We start from the raw sequence: 20830 nt of genomic DNA, 5'->3' as shown, positions 1-20830 counted from the left end.
CTGTTTTATATATTTTTTTCACATATTTTATTTTATTAATATTTCATAATTAAATAAGCATTATGAGTCGTGCACTTTTGGATTTTCTAAACTTTTTATTTTTAATTTAATTGCAGGTTTAATTTATTATAATTTAAAATCATTTGAAAAATGTACAACTCAAGTATCAATTAAAAAATAAAATAAACTATAAAAACCACAAGTTACAACTTGTTGGTCTAGTTATTTATGTCATATATTATTCGGTGAACCGGGAAATGAAAATATTATTCTACGAATGATAATCCATTGGTTGTTTGAATGATGCGACTTGAAAGTTTTACGAGCATTCGTTAAGCTTAAATTAACTCCCTTAATTTAAACTCGAGCTTCATAATTCCTCTATTAACCATTTAACTATATACGTACATATATAATATAATATTAAATACAAAGTCTATAATGATAATGACAGTCGTAAAAAAATTAGAGAAATATTGTTTTCAAAACAGAGAGTCGAAGTAATGAAACACGAGATTTATTCCTCGGATTTATATTTGTTTAACTCCGCTCGCATTTTATTCCCATAACCCCAGTTAATAGTCGGTGTTTATTTTTTCATCAAAAACTCTGACCTCTTCTCAGGAATTTATCCAAAATATTTCATTTTTAATTATTAATAATTGATAATTAGGCTTTGAGCTTTGAGATAATAAAAAATTGGAAGATAAAGAGACAGTGTGATCGAGTTGCGACGCGAGGTTGTATCCGATTGGGGTAGCGATAAATGAATTTGAAAGCGACTTTGTCAGAGCGTGTGTTTGGTGTGTGGTGAATAAACCGAGCAGAGGCGTATCAAGTAATAATTATTTACTGTGGTGTGTGTAGTGCTAGTAAGTTTGGATAGTTAAGTCGGAATAAACTAAACGAGAGCTGAGCGCTACGAGTGTGTTCATGTATCTGAGAGAGGGCATTCGTCTGGAAAAACGTAACTAAACGCGAGTAATTGCCGGTCGTCGGTGCCCACTTCATCCCCCTGAGCTCCTTTTTGCTTGGTACTCCTTTTTGCGCCCCACGATAAACTACATGGATACATCAGTTAATGTATATGAGCAGTCAAAGAACCCCGTCGTTTTAGTTTAGATTATTTTTATTTTTTCATTTGTAACTGGGTCAGGTTTATTAAAATTTTTTACATTTATTCACTGAAACTTTAAAAGTTTCTTTTTTAATTATCAGAAGGCGTTAAAATGAATATGAATTTTCTTCTCAAGTATTTTCTGATTAATTTTTTAAGCTAAAATATTATTTTTTTTTTGATAAAATTTTTCAGTAGAACGCGCAATATCTATTTTATAAATAAGTAAATTTTAAAGAAGATATAGTAATGACTTTCGACACTAGTTTAAATCTCGGATAAACCAGTTACCGAAGTTTTTAGTATATATTAATTAAAAGGTGAGTAAGATCTTAAGGTGAACTGGTTAATTGGATAACTTTATAATTTTTTTCTCGACTCTTAGATTCTCAAATGATGTTACTAAAAATTTATTAAGCCGAACGGAAGTTTTAAAATTAAGGAGGATAGCCACTGTGAAATTTCAAAAAAAAAAAAAATTTTTTTTATTGAATCAAAATTTATACATTTGAAAATATGTATCTAGAGTTTCATATGAAAATTCCGAATATTTTTCGAGTTATAGTAAGTTTTGTGACAGCGGGTCAAATGATCATAATTGCACGCGCGGCGCTCCAACGAAAACGCGTTTTTCTCGAAACTACACAGAAAGAAAAATTTCTTGACTGGAGAACAAAATTCTTGGCTCAAGAAAATTTTCGGGTGCCGGAAGGAAGACCGAAGTTGTGTTGGCCGAAGTAAAAATTTTTCTTGAAATTCTATTCTTGGTGGAAGTAATTTTTTTTTAATTCAAATTATCATAAATACAATAAATTTTTATATTTGATCAACATTTTTAGATACTTCAAGGAAGCAGCGCCACCTACTTCAGCTGAGAAAAAAATTTTCTAACCTTAAGAATATTTTTCTCTTGAATATTTGATACCTTTTTTATATTATTTTAACATGCAAATACACGGAAAGAAATTTATAGGAACCCTTCCAAAAATTATGGGAATGGTTCCTACAATAAAATGATCATTATAGGTATCAATCCTATGCTTATTATAGGAACCATACTCATAGTTTATTGGAAACATTCCTATACAATAATGGAATAGCTTCAATATATTATGGGAATGGTTCCTATAATATTATAGGAATGGTCCCTATATTATTATAGGAATGATTCCTATAATATTATGGGAATGATGCACATAATAATAGAAAAATGTTTATGTTCATAATAATGAAGCAATCACATCAAAAATATAAAGTAACTATTATATATTTTTTTGCTAATAAATTTTTTTTTGTAAATAAAAATCGATCTTTCATTAGAGTGAAAAAATTTCTTTTTCATAATTTTTATTCACGTGTGTATTTAATCTTAAATTGTTTATTCCAACTCAGTTATTATTGTGTTAGATAATATTGAAAAATATTGTAGCAATTCTAAAGTTTCTCTAATAAAAGGGAGATTTTCTCACTATACAATTAGAGGAGCAAAGTAGATATGGAAATTCATTGTTTATTTTTACAATTTCATTTTATTTTTAAACTAAATTATTTATTTACAATACATACGTTGAATATTTATTAAATCAACCTTTTGGGTGTGTAACTTTTATTATTTATGTGAACAATATTACTTATTTTTCATATTTCAAATGATGTTATTGGGAAGCAAGTAAAATTATCGAACTTACTAATAACTTTAAATAATTCAAAGTGGTCATCGAAGTCACAAATAATTTGAGTTGTAATGATAAATATCTCAATATTATTAGGCATCATCACTATAATATTATGGGAATGGTTCCCATAATATTATAGGAATGGTTCCTATAATATTACAGAAACCATTCCTATATATTATGGGAATCATGCCGATATTACAGTTATAATTATAGGTATCGTTCCTATAATTATAGAAACCATTCCCATAATTTAAGTAATCGCTCCTAAAATGGTATAGGAAAACATTTCATTGAAATTATAGGAATGATTTCCATATTTTCTCTCCGTGTACATATTGAATGAAAAAAAATGATTCAATATTATTTAATCTTCCCATTTGACATGTTAATTAATAAAAATATTAATGAAAATTTACTTCTATCTTTATATATCATTTTTTGGAGCAAGAGACTGAATTTTCTGAAAACAATAAGATTTTCTTGACTTAAATAACTTTTCTTGGATTTAGATACGTATTTCTTAAACCAAGAGAATCAATTTTGTTGGAATAAGTGAAATTTCTTGTGTCAAAAAAAATTTTTTTTTTTCGCTCAAGAAAATAACTAGGAAGAAAAATATTTTCTTGGCTCAAGTGAACCTTTTTTTCTGTGTACTTTTTTTGAACTGGTGGGATCTGTAATTTGCATAAATATGAACCGATTTGCAACTTTTTTTTTCCGTATTCGTCTATTCAGTAGCTATAGTTGCACGTAGGAGATTTTGAAAATATTGATTTCTAAGATTTTTTAGGGCTGTTTGAATCTAAAAAAATGAAAAAAAAAAAATGAAAAAATGTATGTCACCATTTTTTTTAAATCCAAATTTTCAAAATCCCTTACGTGGAAAGATAACCACATGCATGAAGATTACAACGCAGTTTGGTTTTTATGTTTCAGATAATCCGTTTTTGAGTTGGAGATCCCACCGTGGTGGGGAAATTTTTTTGGTGCTCCACAGAAATGCTTATAACTTAGTAAAAACATGATATTTTTTAATCAAAATTTAGGAGGATGATCTTCAATGTATACTTTATAAAACAAAAAAAAAAACCCGATTCCCAAATTCCTTTATTATCCCAGTCAAAAAAATTCCCGAAAATCACCTATTTTTTCGATCCTCACAGTGGCTATCCCCGTTAAAATAAAATCATAGTTTGCATTAACTAGCGTGAGCTGGACTCTCGTGTTCCAGGTTATACTTAAAGAGCAATGAATTTTTCGTATATACTTATAAATTGACATTATATTTTGTCAATACGTTATAAAATAATATTACTAATATAATTATAAATGAAAGAGGCATCGGATGATATTTTGAGCGTGTGCTCAATTATTCAAGACATCTGTCGCGCGTCAATTGATTTCACAGGTTTATTTATAAATCTCGAACCATCTGCTAGCTCTGTTTTAAAATTACAATTTCATTAATTTATAAAATATAATACTGAGTTAAAATAAAAAAAAAAGTATGAAGTACAGAGTGGAGGTCCCGCAGAAAGTTGTGGGATTCGGAGCGAGCTGCCCTTGATTCCTGTTGCGGTTTTGTTGGGGGATGTATTCCTTCCCTCGATCGTCCTCGAACTGGGATCCATGTTCTTCCAGCTTCCTCCCATCCGACATGACAGAATATAATATAGTATAATAAACCGAGCCAAGACCAACCGTCTACATTCTCCATAGTCGGAGTCTAAGAGCCGGCATTCTGCAGTTTAGAGTATTCCGAGCCGAGTTTGAGTTTGGCTGATGTGAGGCTGAATGGTGTACTGGCGGATGGTAGTCGCACACCCTCTCAGCTATTCACTGATTCAAATTAATCACAGCCACAAGCCCTTAAACCATTTGCCCCATCCAGCCTCACTCTCATGCCCGTCTTCGCTTCCATAACCTCTGCTCCTCTCTGTACTTACATCGCGACCCCAAATGTTGTTTAATAATAATAATAAAGTACTCTGGCTCATCCAATCCAAAGTTAGCTTCTTAGTTATTTGTATATTGATTATTCAATTTTATTTTTAATTTGCGGATAGACGAATTTGTTAATTTTATTAGTAATAATTATTTTTTTATTATGGTTAAGAAATTTTTATTGATATTTTGAAAATTAAATGTGTCTTACTTGCAATATTATATTAATTATTTATTGGAATTTATATATTACTAAATGACATATAAAAATATTTTTTTAAGATTAAAAAATAATTATTAGAAGTTAATAATAAATATTATTTAAACTTTAGCGGATTTTTTAAATTTAATAGCCATGGAAATTTTTTAATAATTATTTTTCAATTACCGTAAATAGTTATAATCGAACTTTTTACCGTTTTATTCGAAGCTATAAAATATTTAAAATAAAAAAAAATAAGCTAGTCATTAAAAATGTCTACGCGTAGAAAATTACGAGTTATTAAAAATATAAAATACTCTAATAAAAAAATTTTTTTACTAATTTTAGTCTAATGATTTTAAAAATAAAATTTCGTGATAAATATTTATAAAATAATTTAATTAAGGGGTTACATGGGTTTTACGGTTTCAAAAAAATTTTTTTTTAATGTCTCATTAAATTCTACAATATCTCTAGAATATTATCCTAAAAATTCAAATCGATCCGAATATACACTATCTTTTTAAAGACGGTATCCAAGATTTCTCGAGAACTACTCAACTAATCTTGATGAAATTTTAGACAGGTTTTCCAGATATAATTTACAAGGTCTAGAACGAAGGATTTTTTTTTTTAATTGCAACTAACTTAAAAAAAAATGCCGCGAAATTTTAGCAAAATTTATAATTTTTTTGTAAAAACCTCTGCCAAAAATTCAATTTTCTTTTTTTTTTTTTTCCTTCGTTCAAGATCTAGTTTGAAGTCTTAACTAAAGCACATATATTTTTTTTTCACTTTTGATGATCCTGCTAGGAGTTCTGCTCCTCGTCGGAAATGACGTTACATTAGCAGAGTTTTTAATATATTTTTTTTTTTAATTTCAGTAATCCCTTATTAAACATGCATCTTTAAAAAAGTAAAAAGTATGAATAAAATATTTTATTTTTTCTATTAAAAATAAATCTGGAAAACGGTTGACCCTAAAGGCCATCCCTGCAACTTCCCGCCATTTCCATACCGAAACGCTTGAAATTGCACTTATGATGTTTCTGACCTCTTCGAGCTCAAAAATACAATTTGTGTGTTATTTTGAGCTCTCCGAGCTCAAAGAAATAGTTTTTATATGCTTTTGAGCTCTTCGAGCTCAAAAGGCTGATAGAAGTTTAATAAAACAGTATTTTTTAAATTTTCAAACTGCAATAATTTCTAAATAAATGAATCGATTTTCACGCGGTTGGCAGTATTTCACGCACTTTTTCAAAATCTATGATATACTTTTGAACAAAAACTGATCGAACCGGAAATCTTAGAGAAATTTGAAAAATTCACTTTTTCCGAATTTTTTTGACAATGATAACTCACGAACCAATCAACCAATTTTCACGTTCTTGGTGGCAATCGACGTGATTTTTTGGGTTCTAATAATTCGAATAACCGATTGTGATGGGACTGGTGGCAATCGAAGTGGTTTTTTAAGCTTAAGAGCTGATTAGTTTTTTGAATTGATCGGTGAAGCCGTTTAGAAGTTATTCCAAAAAAACGATTTTTTGAAAATTTTATTTTTGAGATTTCTCAAAATCTAGCCAACCGAATAGATTCAAATTTTTACGAAATTTAATGGCAATGATACTCTTTGGATCGCTACCTATTTCGATCCGATTGGCCGAGCCGTTCAAAAGTTACACGCAGAAAAAAATTTCGTTAAAATAACCTAAGATATGTTCTACTAACAAAAATGCATTTGTTAACATAGGAATAACAAATTATATGTTAAAATAACAAAATTTAGGTTATACAGTAAAACTTCGTTAACACGAACCCTTATAACACGAATTTCGCTTTAGCACGAATAAAAGTTTTGATTCCTTGAAAATAACGTGGGCTCGTGTTAACGGATAACACGAATTTCGTTATAGCGAGAACAAATTCTCTAGTCCCGTCGAATTGGTGTTAACGAGGTTTTACTGTAGCAAGTTATTGATATGTTATAACAACAAAACAATTTGGTTACTATAGCAAAATCTTTAAGTAGATTCGACAAAATAATTTAGTTGGTATAACAAATTTTTTTCTTGAAACAGCAAAATTATTCTATTAAAATAACAAATAAATTTGTTACATTAAATTTTATAAGAATCCATAATTTAAAAATAGGCTATAATCAGCGATACACAGAAAAAAAAATTAGGACGACGGTTGACTCTAAAGGTGACCCTAAAGGCCATCCCTGCAACTTCCCGCTCATTTTGTACTTAAGCGCTCAAAATTACACATTATATTTTTGAGCTCTTCGAGCTCATCAATATGACTTTTGTGTCATTTTGAGCTCTTCGAGCTCAAAACTTTAACATCAGTTCAATAAAACACAATTTTTTGAATTTTCAAACGGCAATAACATTTGAATGAATGAACCGATTTTTACGCAGTTGGCGGAATTCGACGCAGTTTTTAAAGCCCCATAAAGAATCTTCAAGTTTAAATCGATCGAGCCAGGAATTTCGATGTAATTCCGAAAAAACACTTTCTTCGGTTTTCTTTCGACAACGATAACTCACGAACGAATCAACTGATTTTGATCGGGCTTGCGGTGATCGACGTGGATTTTTAATCTTAAGAGCTTATTAGATTTTGGAATTGATCGGTAAAGCCATTTAAAAGTAATTCCAAAAAAACCACATTTCAAAAAATTTTTTTTGTAGTTTTTTTAAGATTTCTCAAAATCTACTGGTCCGAATCGGTCCAAAGTGTATTCAAAATCTAAGTTTGGTCAAACCCTTTCAAATGGCGCCAACCGCGATGAAATCGGTCAAGCCGTTCAAAAGTTATAAAAGGATTACACACACACACACACACACACACACACACACACACACATGCAGACACACGGACATCATCGCGAAAACATTCAGGGAAGCTTCCTAGGACCTCAAAACGTCGAGATCTGATGAAAACTCGATTTTCGAAAAACGGGGTAAAACCAATAACTTCCCGATTTTTGAAAATCTTCGATTTTCTTAGCGGGAAGTTAAAAATTAACTTGATTCAAGAGAAAAATTCTTCAACCAAGAATATAATTTTGAAGAGGGAATTGTCTTGAATCAAGACGAAAAATTCTCAAATTAAGTAAAATTCCCTTAAATCAAGAAAAATTTTCTTAAATCAAGAATTTTTCTACTCAAACCAAGAATATTCAGCTCTTCAAAAATATATAATTGATTCAAGAACATTTTTTTTTCTGTTTATCTATTTTAGAAAATATTTTAGCAACAAATTAGTTTTGTTATTGCAATAAAATGAATTTGTTAGGACAACAAATTGATTTGGTGATTTACCAGACTGGTTTGTTAGTACAACTTGAAACATTTTGTTAATGCGATTAATGGATTTGTTACTATAACTACACTCATTTGTTACCAGAACATATTTTTCAGTTACCTCGTCTTTTGTTATTTCAACAAAATCGTTTTTATGCGTGTATAAGAGGTTTACATACATACATACATACATACATACATACATACATACATACATACACACACACACACACACACACACACACACACACACACACACACACACAGCCGCACGGACACCATCGGGGAAATAGTCAGGGAAGCTTCCTGTGACCTTAAAACGTCGAGATCTGATGAAAACTCGATTTTCGCAAAACGGGGTAAAACCAATAACTTCCCGATTTTTGAAAATTTTCAATTTTCTGAGCGGGAAGTTAAAAATAATTTATCAACAGTTAATAAATCTTATCAACTATTTCCAAATCTTCATACATCAGTATGTTTGTTTTTTTCCTGGTAAAAAAATAATAAACGACTTTCCTAGCCCAGTAGGACAGTAAAAAACAAAATTTCAAGCAAAGAGTGAGAGCCGAGAGTCCTCAAAAAATTAGAACAGCATGGAATTTCCACAAAGACCAAAAACCCCAAGAATAAAAAAATATTAAAAAAAGGTTTCTAGCTTGCATAGTTTATACTTAATAGTGGTAGCAGTAGAGTGAGTCGCTAGAAAAGGCATTTCCTCAGAGCAGTAAGCCGTAGAATTTTCTTCTCACAGCAGAGCATTTTCTACTCCTCGATGAATCCACGAGGCGTCTCATCACGCAACATTACTCCGGGCTGGGAACCAGCCAGCTCTTTTTTTCCATTTTCTTCCATTCGTCTTCACTTCTTCACTTCGCCAGCCATCTAGAATCCAGAACGTAGAATCCAGCATCCAGAGTACTTGCATCCCGGGTACGCAACATTAAGCTCACTCAGCTCACTCTCTCTCTCTCTCTCTTTCTCTTCGGTGGTATTTTAATCGTACATCTAGGTCCTCGAGTACCATCAGAAGTAGAGAGCGAGCCAGCTGAAGCTAAAACACGCCGGAGAAGTCGAGCTTCCTCATCCTCATCCTCAATTCCCGGCAATTCTCTTTTCTCCCTTCAGCCACCTTCTACCACTGATGGAAATGGAGTCATACTCTCTCTGAACAGTCAGAGACCGGGACCGAGAAGGAGACTACAAGCGAGATGAGTTCCCTTGACTAGCATCAGACTCACCCTCGAGCAAGAAAGAGAGAAAGATATTCCGTGAGTTTGAGTTTTAGTCCGTGACGGTGTCTCTATTGATCCTCCTCTGGTTATGGAGTAGAGACGCGCGCAACGACATCTCGTCCTCCGTAACCCGTCACACCCCCGCACTTATCCGCGATACCAGTCTTCGCTACCATCCTCTCCATCCTCTAGACCCACCTCATCCAGACGTCTGGGAACCACACTTAGATAAATGTTATATAAATCACATCGCCTTTATTATTGATTTTTATTTTATTCTTTTTACATTTTTTATGTCATTAATTCCGGAGATTTATCAGAACATTCAACTCGATTAATTATTTATGTCACTGTTTTATTACTGTTTTATCTTGAGGTTCTAAGGACTATTCCTTTTATTAGAGCTTTGACTTATACTGCTCGATTTTAGATTTTTTAATGATTAAATTAAATACTTTAACGATTTAGTAGAGTATAAAAATTATCGATCGTGGTGTGAATTATTTTATTATGACACTTAACACAGGAGTTTTATTATAAAATAATATTTTAATTAAAATAATGCTTAAATTTTTATAATAAAATTCAAACTTTTTAATAAATTTCATAAATCAATTAAAATAAAATTATTTTGATTTAATATTTTTAGCTAAAAAAAATTCTTTAACCAAGAAAATAATTTTAAAAAATTCTTAAATAGAAAAACTTAATCCACACAAAAAGAAAAATTTCTTAACTGGAGAACAAAATTCTTAGCTCAAGAAAATTTTTGGGTATCTGAAGGAAGACCGAAGTTGTGTTGGCCGAAGTAAAAATTTTTTATGAAATTCTATTCTTGGTGAAAGTAATTTTTTCTTAATTCAAATTATCATAAATACTTGATACAATAAATTTGTATATTTGATCAAGATTTTCAGATACTTAAGGGAAGCAGCGCTACCTACCTCAGCTGATAAAAAAATTTTCTCACCTTGGGAAATTTTTCTCTTGAATATTTGATACCCATTTTATATTATTTTAGCGTGCAATTATACATATTGCATGAAAAAAAAATGATTCAATATTATTTGATCTTCCCATTTGACATGATAATCAATAAAAATATTCATGAAAATTTACTTCTATCTTTATATTTAATTTTTTGGAGCAAGAGAAATTTTCTCGACAAGAAAATTTACTTCTATCAAGAACTAAATTTTTTGGAGCAAGAGGCTGAATTTTCTCAAAACAAGATTTTCTTGACTTTAACAAATTTTCTTGGATCAAAACGTATTTCTTAAAGCAAGAGAATTAATTGTGTTAAAATAAGTAAAATTTTTTGTATCAAAAAAAAATTTTTTTTTCGCTCAATTGAACCTTTTTTTCTGTGTAGTAATTCTGTTGGTTCAATAATTTTCCTCTAGAATCAACTATTTTTTTATCAGTAAAATTATAAAAACAATAAATGTGCAAAACTATCTAAAACTTTTCCCTCCAATAAAATACCGGAGTCTAAACTTTCCCAGCGGAAAAAACTTAATTACAAGCGCCTCGTGATTGGTCTATCTCTCCCTCAACAGAAGAGTCTCGGAACCCTCCGAGATGATCTGAACAGCGATTTGTTGTCTCTAGATACCAACACGTGTGAGTGTAAGTCTGTGTTATCGGTTCTTATTGGTCAGAAGGGGAGCATCCACGAGCGTTGGTTGGTCGTCGCGGAGCATCCTCGACTCATCTTCGCGTCTGCGCAAGTATAGACAGTACAGCCGGGATGCTCAGAATCTCCGTTACCAAAATGGAGTAGAATATAATATAGCATACAATCCACTAGTGTGGCTATAGTATTTTATACACTGATAAAAAAATTAACTTGACTCAAGAGCCAAAATCTTGAACCAAGAATGTCATTTTTAAGAAAATGATTTTCTTCAGTCAAGAGAATAAATTCTTGAGACAAGAAAAATTTATTTAAATCAAGAATAATTTTTTGACTCAAGAATTTACTCTCTTGACCCCAAAAAATCATTCTCTTGAGTCAATTTAATTTTTTTATCAGTGTAATAATAATAAATTGTAACCGTGAAGGATATCTTAAAATAACCTTAAATGTAAAGCAAGTATAGAGTTTCTTTGGCATCGACATCCTCCTTGCAATTACGTGAGGCAATGTCTTGCTCTAATAATAGCTGTTGGAGCTCCAAGCTGAACTCTTTGGAGATTTCTCTCACCCAACTTAACGAAACTCGAGTCATACGTGTTATTACTCATACATCCTGCCGGGAATTGTACATCTCCAGATTCACTCTCATGTAAATTGTTTTGACGTCGGTATTAGCAGACGTGGATGCATGCATGCATGAATCAGACACAGAGTATGAGCTGTTGCTGTTGGTCTTGGTCTCGGGGGTTAAACAGCAAACAACAAGAGCAAGAGGAAAGTTGTGGAGGCCGTAAACCGAGAGTTAAGTAAACGTAAAAGGGGAGTGAGCAAAAAAATGATTCGCGGTAACGAGTTTAAAGAAAAATAAAAATACGCGCATACTAATGGGAGAGAGCAAAGCTGTGCATCACATCAGCATCAACATCAACATCAATATGAATGTTAGTACACCGTTTTATTTATACTGGCAGTATATAGTATGTTACACGTGTAATGTTAATGGCATGAGTATGAGTATGGGATTGACTTTGAGTTTATAACTTTAACTTGGAGTTTTAGTTTCAGACATGGCAACAGTGGCTGGCCCTTTTGGACCTGCCATGAGTTTACTGGCTCCGAGGCCATATCTAGTTGGAGTGGAGAGTGTAGAGGTGGCTGAGAATGAGGATCAAGAGAAAGGGTAGATGCGCGGATTATGATGAGAAAGAGTTGCTGGTGAGTAAGAAAGAGACGGACTGATAGTCTCTGGAGAAGAGAGGAAAGATGGAAAGAGAGAAGACCGTACCAGGTGGATAAGAGAGTGGAATTGCTATACTGGTGCACCGTGTAGTAAGGGGACACGGGTGAGAGGAACAAGAGGAAAAGGAGATCTAGAAAGAGGTGGTGGTTACCATGGCTACCAGAAACCGCAGCCGATGTCGACAATAAGAGAGGTGTCACTGACTTCTGGGTTACGCTGATGCTGATGCTGATGCTTCGATACTTTTTTTATATTTTTTAAAAAATTCACCATATATGCTGGGGTCTGATCGATAAATTTGTTTTTTATGAAATTTATAAATTAATCGTTTTTTTGAGAAACCATACACTGATAGAAGGATTTAGTAACAAAATTTTTATTTATTTATTTGGGAGAAACAAATATTTTGTACCAATCAATATTATTTGTTACAGTTTAATAAATGATTTCTTTACATGAACAAAGCCTTATTACATGGAAATAAATATTTAGTTTCACCAAATAATATTTTGTAACAGGTACTAAATATTTCTTTGGCAAGTATTGTCGGTAGATACCTACCCAGTGAACACATGACTTTAATATGACGTCATTTATAAGTCATAGGAATGTCACAATATTTTACGTAAATATGACGTACAATTGACCTGTTTTGTGATCCAATTATGATGTAATAATATATGATATAATTTTGACATCATACTGATGTAAGTTTATTACTTCTCTATGATATCACGGAAATAACTTAGATATTACGTACAACTGACATAATATATAAACTACAATATTACGTAACATTAATGCCATCATTGTATGTCATAATGACGTAAGTTTAATATCATCCGTTTACATCAGTGACAATTCACGATTGTACGTAATCTTGACGTAAGTTTAATATCATGCGTTTACATCAGTGACAAGTCACGGTTGTACGTAATCTTGACGTAAGTTTAACATCATGCGTTTACATCAGTGACAAGTCACGTTTGTACGTAATCTTGACGTAAGATTAATATCATGTGTTTACATCAATGACAATTTCTTATGATTTTGCGTCAAGAAATTAATTGTCAGTCATTTAAATATTGCACTATTACTTGAAAAATAATTTTCTGACATTAGTGCTGCTATTTATGAAACATTGTATTAGAAATAATTCAATCAGTTCCATGATTGTTATTGACGAGATTAATAGTATTTTATATCAAGTTTCATAATGTTGTTAGTTTGTTAAATAAAAGAAATTCAAATTTCGAACAAAATTGAAATTTAAAAGAAATATAGATTAAAAAAATGTTATTCTTAAAAGAGTTTCAATTTAAAAAAAAAATCTAAATTTCGTAAATTGAAATTTTGAAGAAGAAAAATCCAAATAAAAAATACTAAATTTATGGAAAAAATTATTTAAAAAAAAAAAAAAAAATTCGAGTCTTGAGAAATCAAATAAGTATTAAAAAATATTCAAGTGACACGGATATATCGTTTACTCTGAAAAATTTCGCTCAACCATGTAAAGTTCTGTGTCCGCTTTTACACGAAAATTTTTGAAAGTGTAAGATTAAACCAATTTTTATAAAAATTTATAAATTGCCTATTCATTATCGCAAGTTTCAGTAGCGAGCCTTTAATAAGAGTTTTTACAAAGTTTTATAGAACTTTATAAAATTTCATGAGTTTTAATGAAATTTTATGAAATTGTATAAATTATTAGACTTGAATTGTATACGGTTCCAGCTCTTAAAATCCATTTAATCTCAGAAAAAATTATGAAATAAGTATTTTTCGTCATGTAAGGGTTAACACATAAGTTAGTCATTATGTGACACGAATCGTTACTTGGACAAGTGAGCAGCGTTCCAGACTTCGACACGTGAGGACCCGAGTTCGAGCCCAGCATACCTCAAGATTTTTTCATCAAGTATTTACATATATCTAGTGTTTCAAAGCTTGTAATAAGTCCACAATACTATAATTGATTTCGAAATTGCAATTTTTTTATTTTTGAGAAATTTTTTTTAAATACTTTTTCTGGGGTACAATTTTTACATCACTTTTACGTCATAATGACATCATTATCATGATTAGACATCACAGGTACGTCATATTGACGTCATAAATGTCATGAAGACATAATACTGACGTCATGACTACGTCATATTTTTACGTCAGAATCTTACGTCAGGAAGTGTGAAATAATGAGTCACATATGACTCATTCGTGACTTATATCTTACGTAAATCCTGACATAGCCCAATGTCATTTTGACGTCACATTGACGTAAACGTGTTTACTGGGTATGCTTTAATTCCAATGTTTATGTGATACATAACCTATTCACTAACTTAGATTATTTTATTCACCTCGATTTTGGGAGATTTATTAAACCTTTAAAAACACACATACTCCCAATAAATATCTTCTATTTATGTCTTTTCTCAGTGGAGTTTAGTTTACATTTTTTAATTTGTCTATTATTGATGTGTTAAAAACTTGTTTAATTTTAAATTTTATAAATGTCTCAAACGAAAAGATATAATTTCATGAGATTCTTTTCTTTATAATACCTTATATTTTTACTTAAAATTATTTATTTTAATTATTTTTATTTATTTTAAGTTAAAAAGTTAGGTTACACGCTAAAATTAGTTAAAAAATTCATTTCTTTGATACCAATAAACGATTTATTGAGTACCAATAAATCATTTGTTAAATACTAATAAATATTAATTTGGTTGAACTAAATGGACTTTAATAAATGATTTAGTACCTATTACTAAATATTTGGTAATGAAAGGTTTGTTACTAAATCATTTAGTATCTGTTATTTAATCTTATTAAGTAGAACTAAATCCTTCTATCAGTGTATAAGTCATATATTTTTTGAAATCGGATTTATTCTATTTTTTGGTTCTTTGAATTTTCCCTCACTTATACCAGCACCAAAAAATGTTATATCCGTGTTTAAGACCTAATTAAGAGCATGTAGTATAGTCTATTGTCGGTAATTCAGTCTGGACTAGTGATAAAAATTCCAATTGAATATATCGGATTGTTTATTTGAAACACATAAAAATGCACTGGTAACCTCCAGGCTGATTGTCAATACTCCAAACACTGTTCAAAAAAATTAAACTATAGTTTATTTACTATAGTAAATGAAATTTTTTGTTGATAATTAGTTTTCTATCCAAACCTAGCTGCATTTTAATAATTCTATCTTATAAGTAATTTAAACTAAAGTAAAGATTAACCAAAAAAATAAATCAATCTCGAAGATTATATTGGTTGTAAGTTTATTAGTAATTTCTTTATAGTAAAGTTTATTTACTTGAATATGTGATGGGTCCGGAGATAAGGCAGTTTTACACGTGAACTCTACCTATTTATTTATTATTTTTTTTCAATGATTAAATTTAAAAATAAAAGAATCAATTTATGAAAGACTATTATTAACATACTCCTGCCAAGTTTAATGATTTTTTATTCAAAAATTACTTGGTCAAAAAACGTCTCAGTATTTTGTCCAAAATCTTAATATTCTCTGTCCTACATGTTCTTAATCGGTCGATATAAATCTCGTTTAGTTGAGAAACCTCATAAGTCACTGATATGGGGTTTTTCAAATAAACATTCAATTTCAAAATTCCAACAATGAATTTCTTTTTGTTTTTTTTTTTTTCCAAAAAAACTTTTTCTGAGTAGAAAAAATTCAGTTCAATGCAAAATACTTCAATTTTAATCATTTTCGCAGTATGGGTTTAAAGAAACTAAATTAAATTATTGTTTTATTTTTTTATGTGATTTCACTGACTTCAATTTTAAAATGATTGATTATTAGATAATTAGAAACTAAATTTACTGTTAAATGCTTAAATTTTAAGGAGTTTTACAGTATTCGTTTGATGGATTAAAATTAAAAATATGTTGTTTTATTATTGACTCTGATTTAACTGATTTAAATTCTGAAATTAATGATGACCAAATAAAAATATATTATATTTACTGTTAAATACTTTGACTTTAATAATTTTTGCAATTTTAAATTTATAAAGTTAGATTGTGATAAATTAAAATGTTGTTTTATTGTTGGCTCTCAGTTCACTAAATTGAATTAAAAAATCGATGATTTATTATAATTTTCGTTAATTGTAGTTCCAATACATATTTTGTACTTTATTTTATAAATATAATAAATAATTGACGGAAAAAAATTGATAAATTAATGATTTTATAACTATTTGGTTCGTTTTGGTGAGAAACCCCATAAGTAAATCAACTTCAAATCATTATTATGAATAGTAGTAATTAACAATTAAATTTTTTCATGCTCGAATATTTTTTAGGGATACTAACATTATTATTAATCATCATTGGTTCATGATGTTAATGCAAACTTAACCGAGAAAAATGTTTTTTGCTTCTCCTGAAAAATTTAGTATTTTTGACTAATGACTAAATACTAAATAATTTTTAATAAAATTTATCGAGTTTAAAAATTTTATCGGTAATAGTTATTTTCGATACGTATGCGCAATGGTAGGTATTTTGGTAAGCTTGAAGTGACGTCACGAGGCTGAGATTATGAGTGCATTCTCAACAAAACCGAGTACGTTGTTATCGGTCGAGCGAAGCGAGACCAGATAAAACGTACGAGGTTTTGTTGAGAATGTATTTATAATCTCAGACGAGTGTCATCACTTCAAGTTTATTACCAAAATACCAACCTTTGCGGATTTGTATCGAACAAAATTTTTTGTAATAGCAACGGCGAAACTCGGGTTTGAGAGGATGCAAATAAAATGTTATTCATTTATGAATAAATGATAAACTAAAATATTAGTAAAATTGTTTACAAGAATCGACTTGTCGCCAAGATTTTTTTTTTTCGATTCATGCTCTCCCTGGTGGATGATTGTAGAAATAAATGAAACTAAATATCCTATAGTACTTTTTAGCATCCATGCGGGAATGTAGAGACAGATAGAGAGAGAGATGTCACTTATCCTTACGTGTGCGTGAAAAGTAGACTCAACTATAGATGACCAGATATCATTCATTTTACTCCTTCTAACTATAGCTCGAAAATCCAAGTTTCGCGGTTGGTATTACAAAAAAATTATTATACTTATACTTAAAAAAAAAAAAATTTTAAATAAAAACTCACATTTGCAGTCTTCCTCGTACCCATGACTTCTTGTTGGTTCCTTCTCCAAACAATTAAGCCCTCGAAGCAAAATAAAAGCCTCCAAAAATAGCCAGCTCATTGTTCGGTTGATATCCATGTAGATTTATTATTAACTCAGCCCGGCGGCGGATGGCTCGTAAAAGATGAGAAACGATCTGCAAGATGGCCGCATTAAATCCGTCGTCTGGAGTCTCTCTCACTCTCAGTTGGCTGGTGATCAGATCGTGACGTCGGATTGGTATCCGTGAATCTAAAACCCATTTCAATAAGAAATCAATTTAAAAAAGTAACATGTTATTCGGGAGCCTTTTTATCCTCTTTCTTCTTTCCCCGTTCCCGTTCCCATTCCCCTTCTGAGGGTAAAGAAGAATAAAAAAAAAAAGCCAAGAAAGAAAACAAGTGCCCGAGCTCGAGGGGGTGGATGCTCTTACTCAGCCGAGTCTTTTACTCCTTCTACTTCTGCTCTCTTTCTCCCTCACTTTTATTCTCTGATCGCGCGATTCAACCAACGTATCCATGGTTACCGTCTCTAGAAAAACCTATCGATTCCTCCCTTTGCTCTTTCAAAGGGAATTTTTCTTCCAAGAATCTTCTACTTGCCTTTTTCCCTTCCCTCTATTTCTTTCCCGGGTTTTCCTCATTTTATCTCGACTACTATATATACCGATGGCCTGATTTTCGATCATCAATTAAAATAGATCTTAAGCAACCAAAAGTGATAAAAAGTAAAATTCTTCTTTAATTTTTGCTACATATCTAGCATGCTTCAGCATTCCAGAACTGAAGAAAAAGCTGGAACGAAAGGAAGGATCGTTAAAGAGGTTTATTTGGCTAATAACCGGACTGTGCTGGTGCTTATTGAAACAATAAAGAATCTCCTTACTGTGGAGGAAAAGTTAAGCTGGTGTACAGTGGAATGGGCACTGGCTGTTAAAAACCAAGATGGCGGCAGATATATGAAGAAGCTGGTCACGGTTGGGGACACGTACGTGCATTGGATACTCGAGTACACAAACTACTTTGTCGAGATTTATCGCGCAGTTATTGCACCTTTTAGCTGATTTATTTTGGGTTGTCTTTTTGGGGCTGGTTCTACCTTCTACTTAGCTTTCGGATGAAGCTCCGGGTCTATTATTGATGACAGAACTGAGTGGTGAACCTCGGAACTCGGGAACAATAGATCCCGAGGTTACTGTTGGTACTGGGGATTGCCGGTTAGATGTGCTACTCTGAGATGTATTCAATAGGCTAAATTGAAGAGCTTGCAGCTATGGAAGACCGGACAATGGAAGATGGATGTTTGAGAAGATGGAAGTTGCTCTGATAGATTTTTTGTCGAGTAAGAAGCTTCATAAAAAATTTATTCTCTACACAGAAAGAAAAATTTCTTGACTGGAGAACAAAATTCTTGGCTCAAACAAATTTTCGGGTACCTGAAGGAAGACCGAAGTTGTGTTGGCTGAAGTAAAAATTTTTCTTGAAATTCTATTCTTGGTGGAAGTCATTTTTTCTTAATTCTAATTATCATAAATACTTGATACAATTAATTATTATATTTGATCAAGATTTTTAGATACTTTAGGGAAGCAGCGCCACCTACTTCTCACCTTGAGAAAATTTTTCTCTTGAATATTTGATACCCATTTTATATTATTTTAGCGTGCAATTATACATATTGAATGAAAAAAAATGATTCAATATTATTTAATCTTCCCATTTGACATGTTAATCAATAAAAATATTAATGAAAATTTACTTCTATTTTTATATTTAATTTTTTGGAGCAAGAGAGAAATTTTCTCAAGACAAGAAAATTTACTTCTATCAAGAACTAAATTTTTTGGAGAAAAATGCTGAATTTTCTCAAAACAACAAGATTTTCTTGACTTAAATAAATTTTCTTGGATCAAGATACGTATTTCTATAATATTATCACCTATCTAAAAATATTATTATGTAAAACACTCTAAATATTTATAAGTTAAACTGCACAATAATGTAAAATTATATGTATACTTACTCTTTGTCATTCGGCAACTGCCTTGACATAATTTTGTTAATAAACTAAACTAAACTAATTTCTTAAAGCAAGAGAATTAATTTTGTTGGAATAAGTGAAATTTCTTGTGTCAAAAAAAAATTTTTTTTCGCCCAAGAAAATACTTAGGAAAAAAAATATTTTCTTGGCTCAAGTGAACCTTTTTTTCTGTGTACTTCTACAGTAGTAAAAAAATGCAAAATAATCGAGAAAATATTGCAAAGAAATAAAAGAAAATAGTAATTCGTGTCTTTGAAATCGCATAAAAGCTCGAAAAGAGATCGTAGAGTGACTAGAAAGTATGATAAGCCTTCAGTAGAGCGCAATAGTTACTGACGTGAGTACTTTTAGTACATTAGAGTGCGAAGTGTAGAGTGTAGGTAGACTACTGTAAGTACAGCTTTGAGTTTAGGTGTAGCTGTACTTACATTAGCCATATAACGTGAGTAAGAACGGCATTATCACACGAGACACGACAACAAGCAACTTGGACATGCCACCAGATTCCCCGTGAGATAATTCTACCTTGCTGTATTTATTACCTCTGAGATTTCGCGTTATGAGAGTCATTTACCGTTTTCGCTCTATAATATCCTTACTACTAAAGAAACCTCTCGCGTAATTTTTATCCTCGGCGATTTAGATCCAGATCTTGGTCTTTTTGCTCATTATCCACTCTCGATTTGTCATTTTTACTTTTGGCGAGTAGAATAAATATTTGAGGACAAATAAAGGATGATACTCGTGTACATAGAAATTAGAAAGAAGTTACGACGGTCATAAAGTGTCTGGTCAAATAAGGGCGAAGACTGACAACCCCTTTGGCGTCTAACTATCTGATCACGTGTCTTCCAAGATGTTGGTTGTTTTACTCAACCCAACTCGGCTCGATTAATCGATCTTCTGGACAAATACTAACCTATTTCTGCTCGTTATTTACAGAGGAGCTCAATTTATCAAATTTGTAATAAAAAAAATTATTATTTACCCTTGAATGAAGCCTTGTGAGCACTGGGGCGGTTGAAAATGAAGAAAAGTCAGCAGTTATTTGTCGAAACTTCCATTTTTAATGCTATTATTTGTAAATCTATACTAATAAATGGAGAGCCGGTGTTTTTGTCCGGTTATACTGCGAAAACTACTGAACCGATCGGAATAATACTTATACCATAAGATGCAGCGTGTTTCGGAGAAAGTTTTAGTATATGATATATTTTTTTTTGCTCGACGGGCAGAA

The 20830-nt window shown here is 31.2% G+C and overlaps 1 protein-coding gene across 2 annotated transcripts in view; it reads right to left on the bottom strand.

The window, feature by feature from the left end:
- Positions 1 to 17804, bottom strand: part of LOC123272549 (histone-lysine N-methyltransferase MECOM-like) — a 149364-nt gene extending 131560 nt beyond the window's left edge. For both annotated transcript variants that reach the window (XM_044739413.1, XM_044739414.1), the window contains exon 1: positions 17535 to 17804. In XM_044739413.1, coding sequence (XP_044595348.1) covers positions 17535 to 17652 — 118 coding nt within the window. In that variant the 5' untranslated portion in view covers positions 17653 to 17804. The remainder of the gene's footprint in view (positions 1 to 17534) is intronic.
- Between the last annotated feature and the right edge of the window lie 3026 nt (positions 17805 to 20830).

Source organism: Cotesia glomerata, linkage group LG10 (assembly GCF_020080835.1).
Source record: "Cotesia glomerata isolate CgM1 linkage group LG10, MPM_Cglom_v2.3, whole genome shotgun sequence".
Lineage (NCBI taxonomy): Eukaryota > Metazoa > Arthropoda > Insecta > Hymenoptera > Braconidae > Cotesia > Cotesia glomerata.
This window is presented reverse-complemented; position numbering and strand designations above follow the sequence as displayed.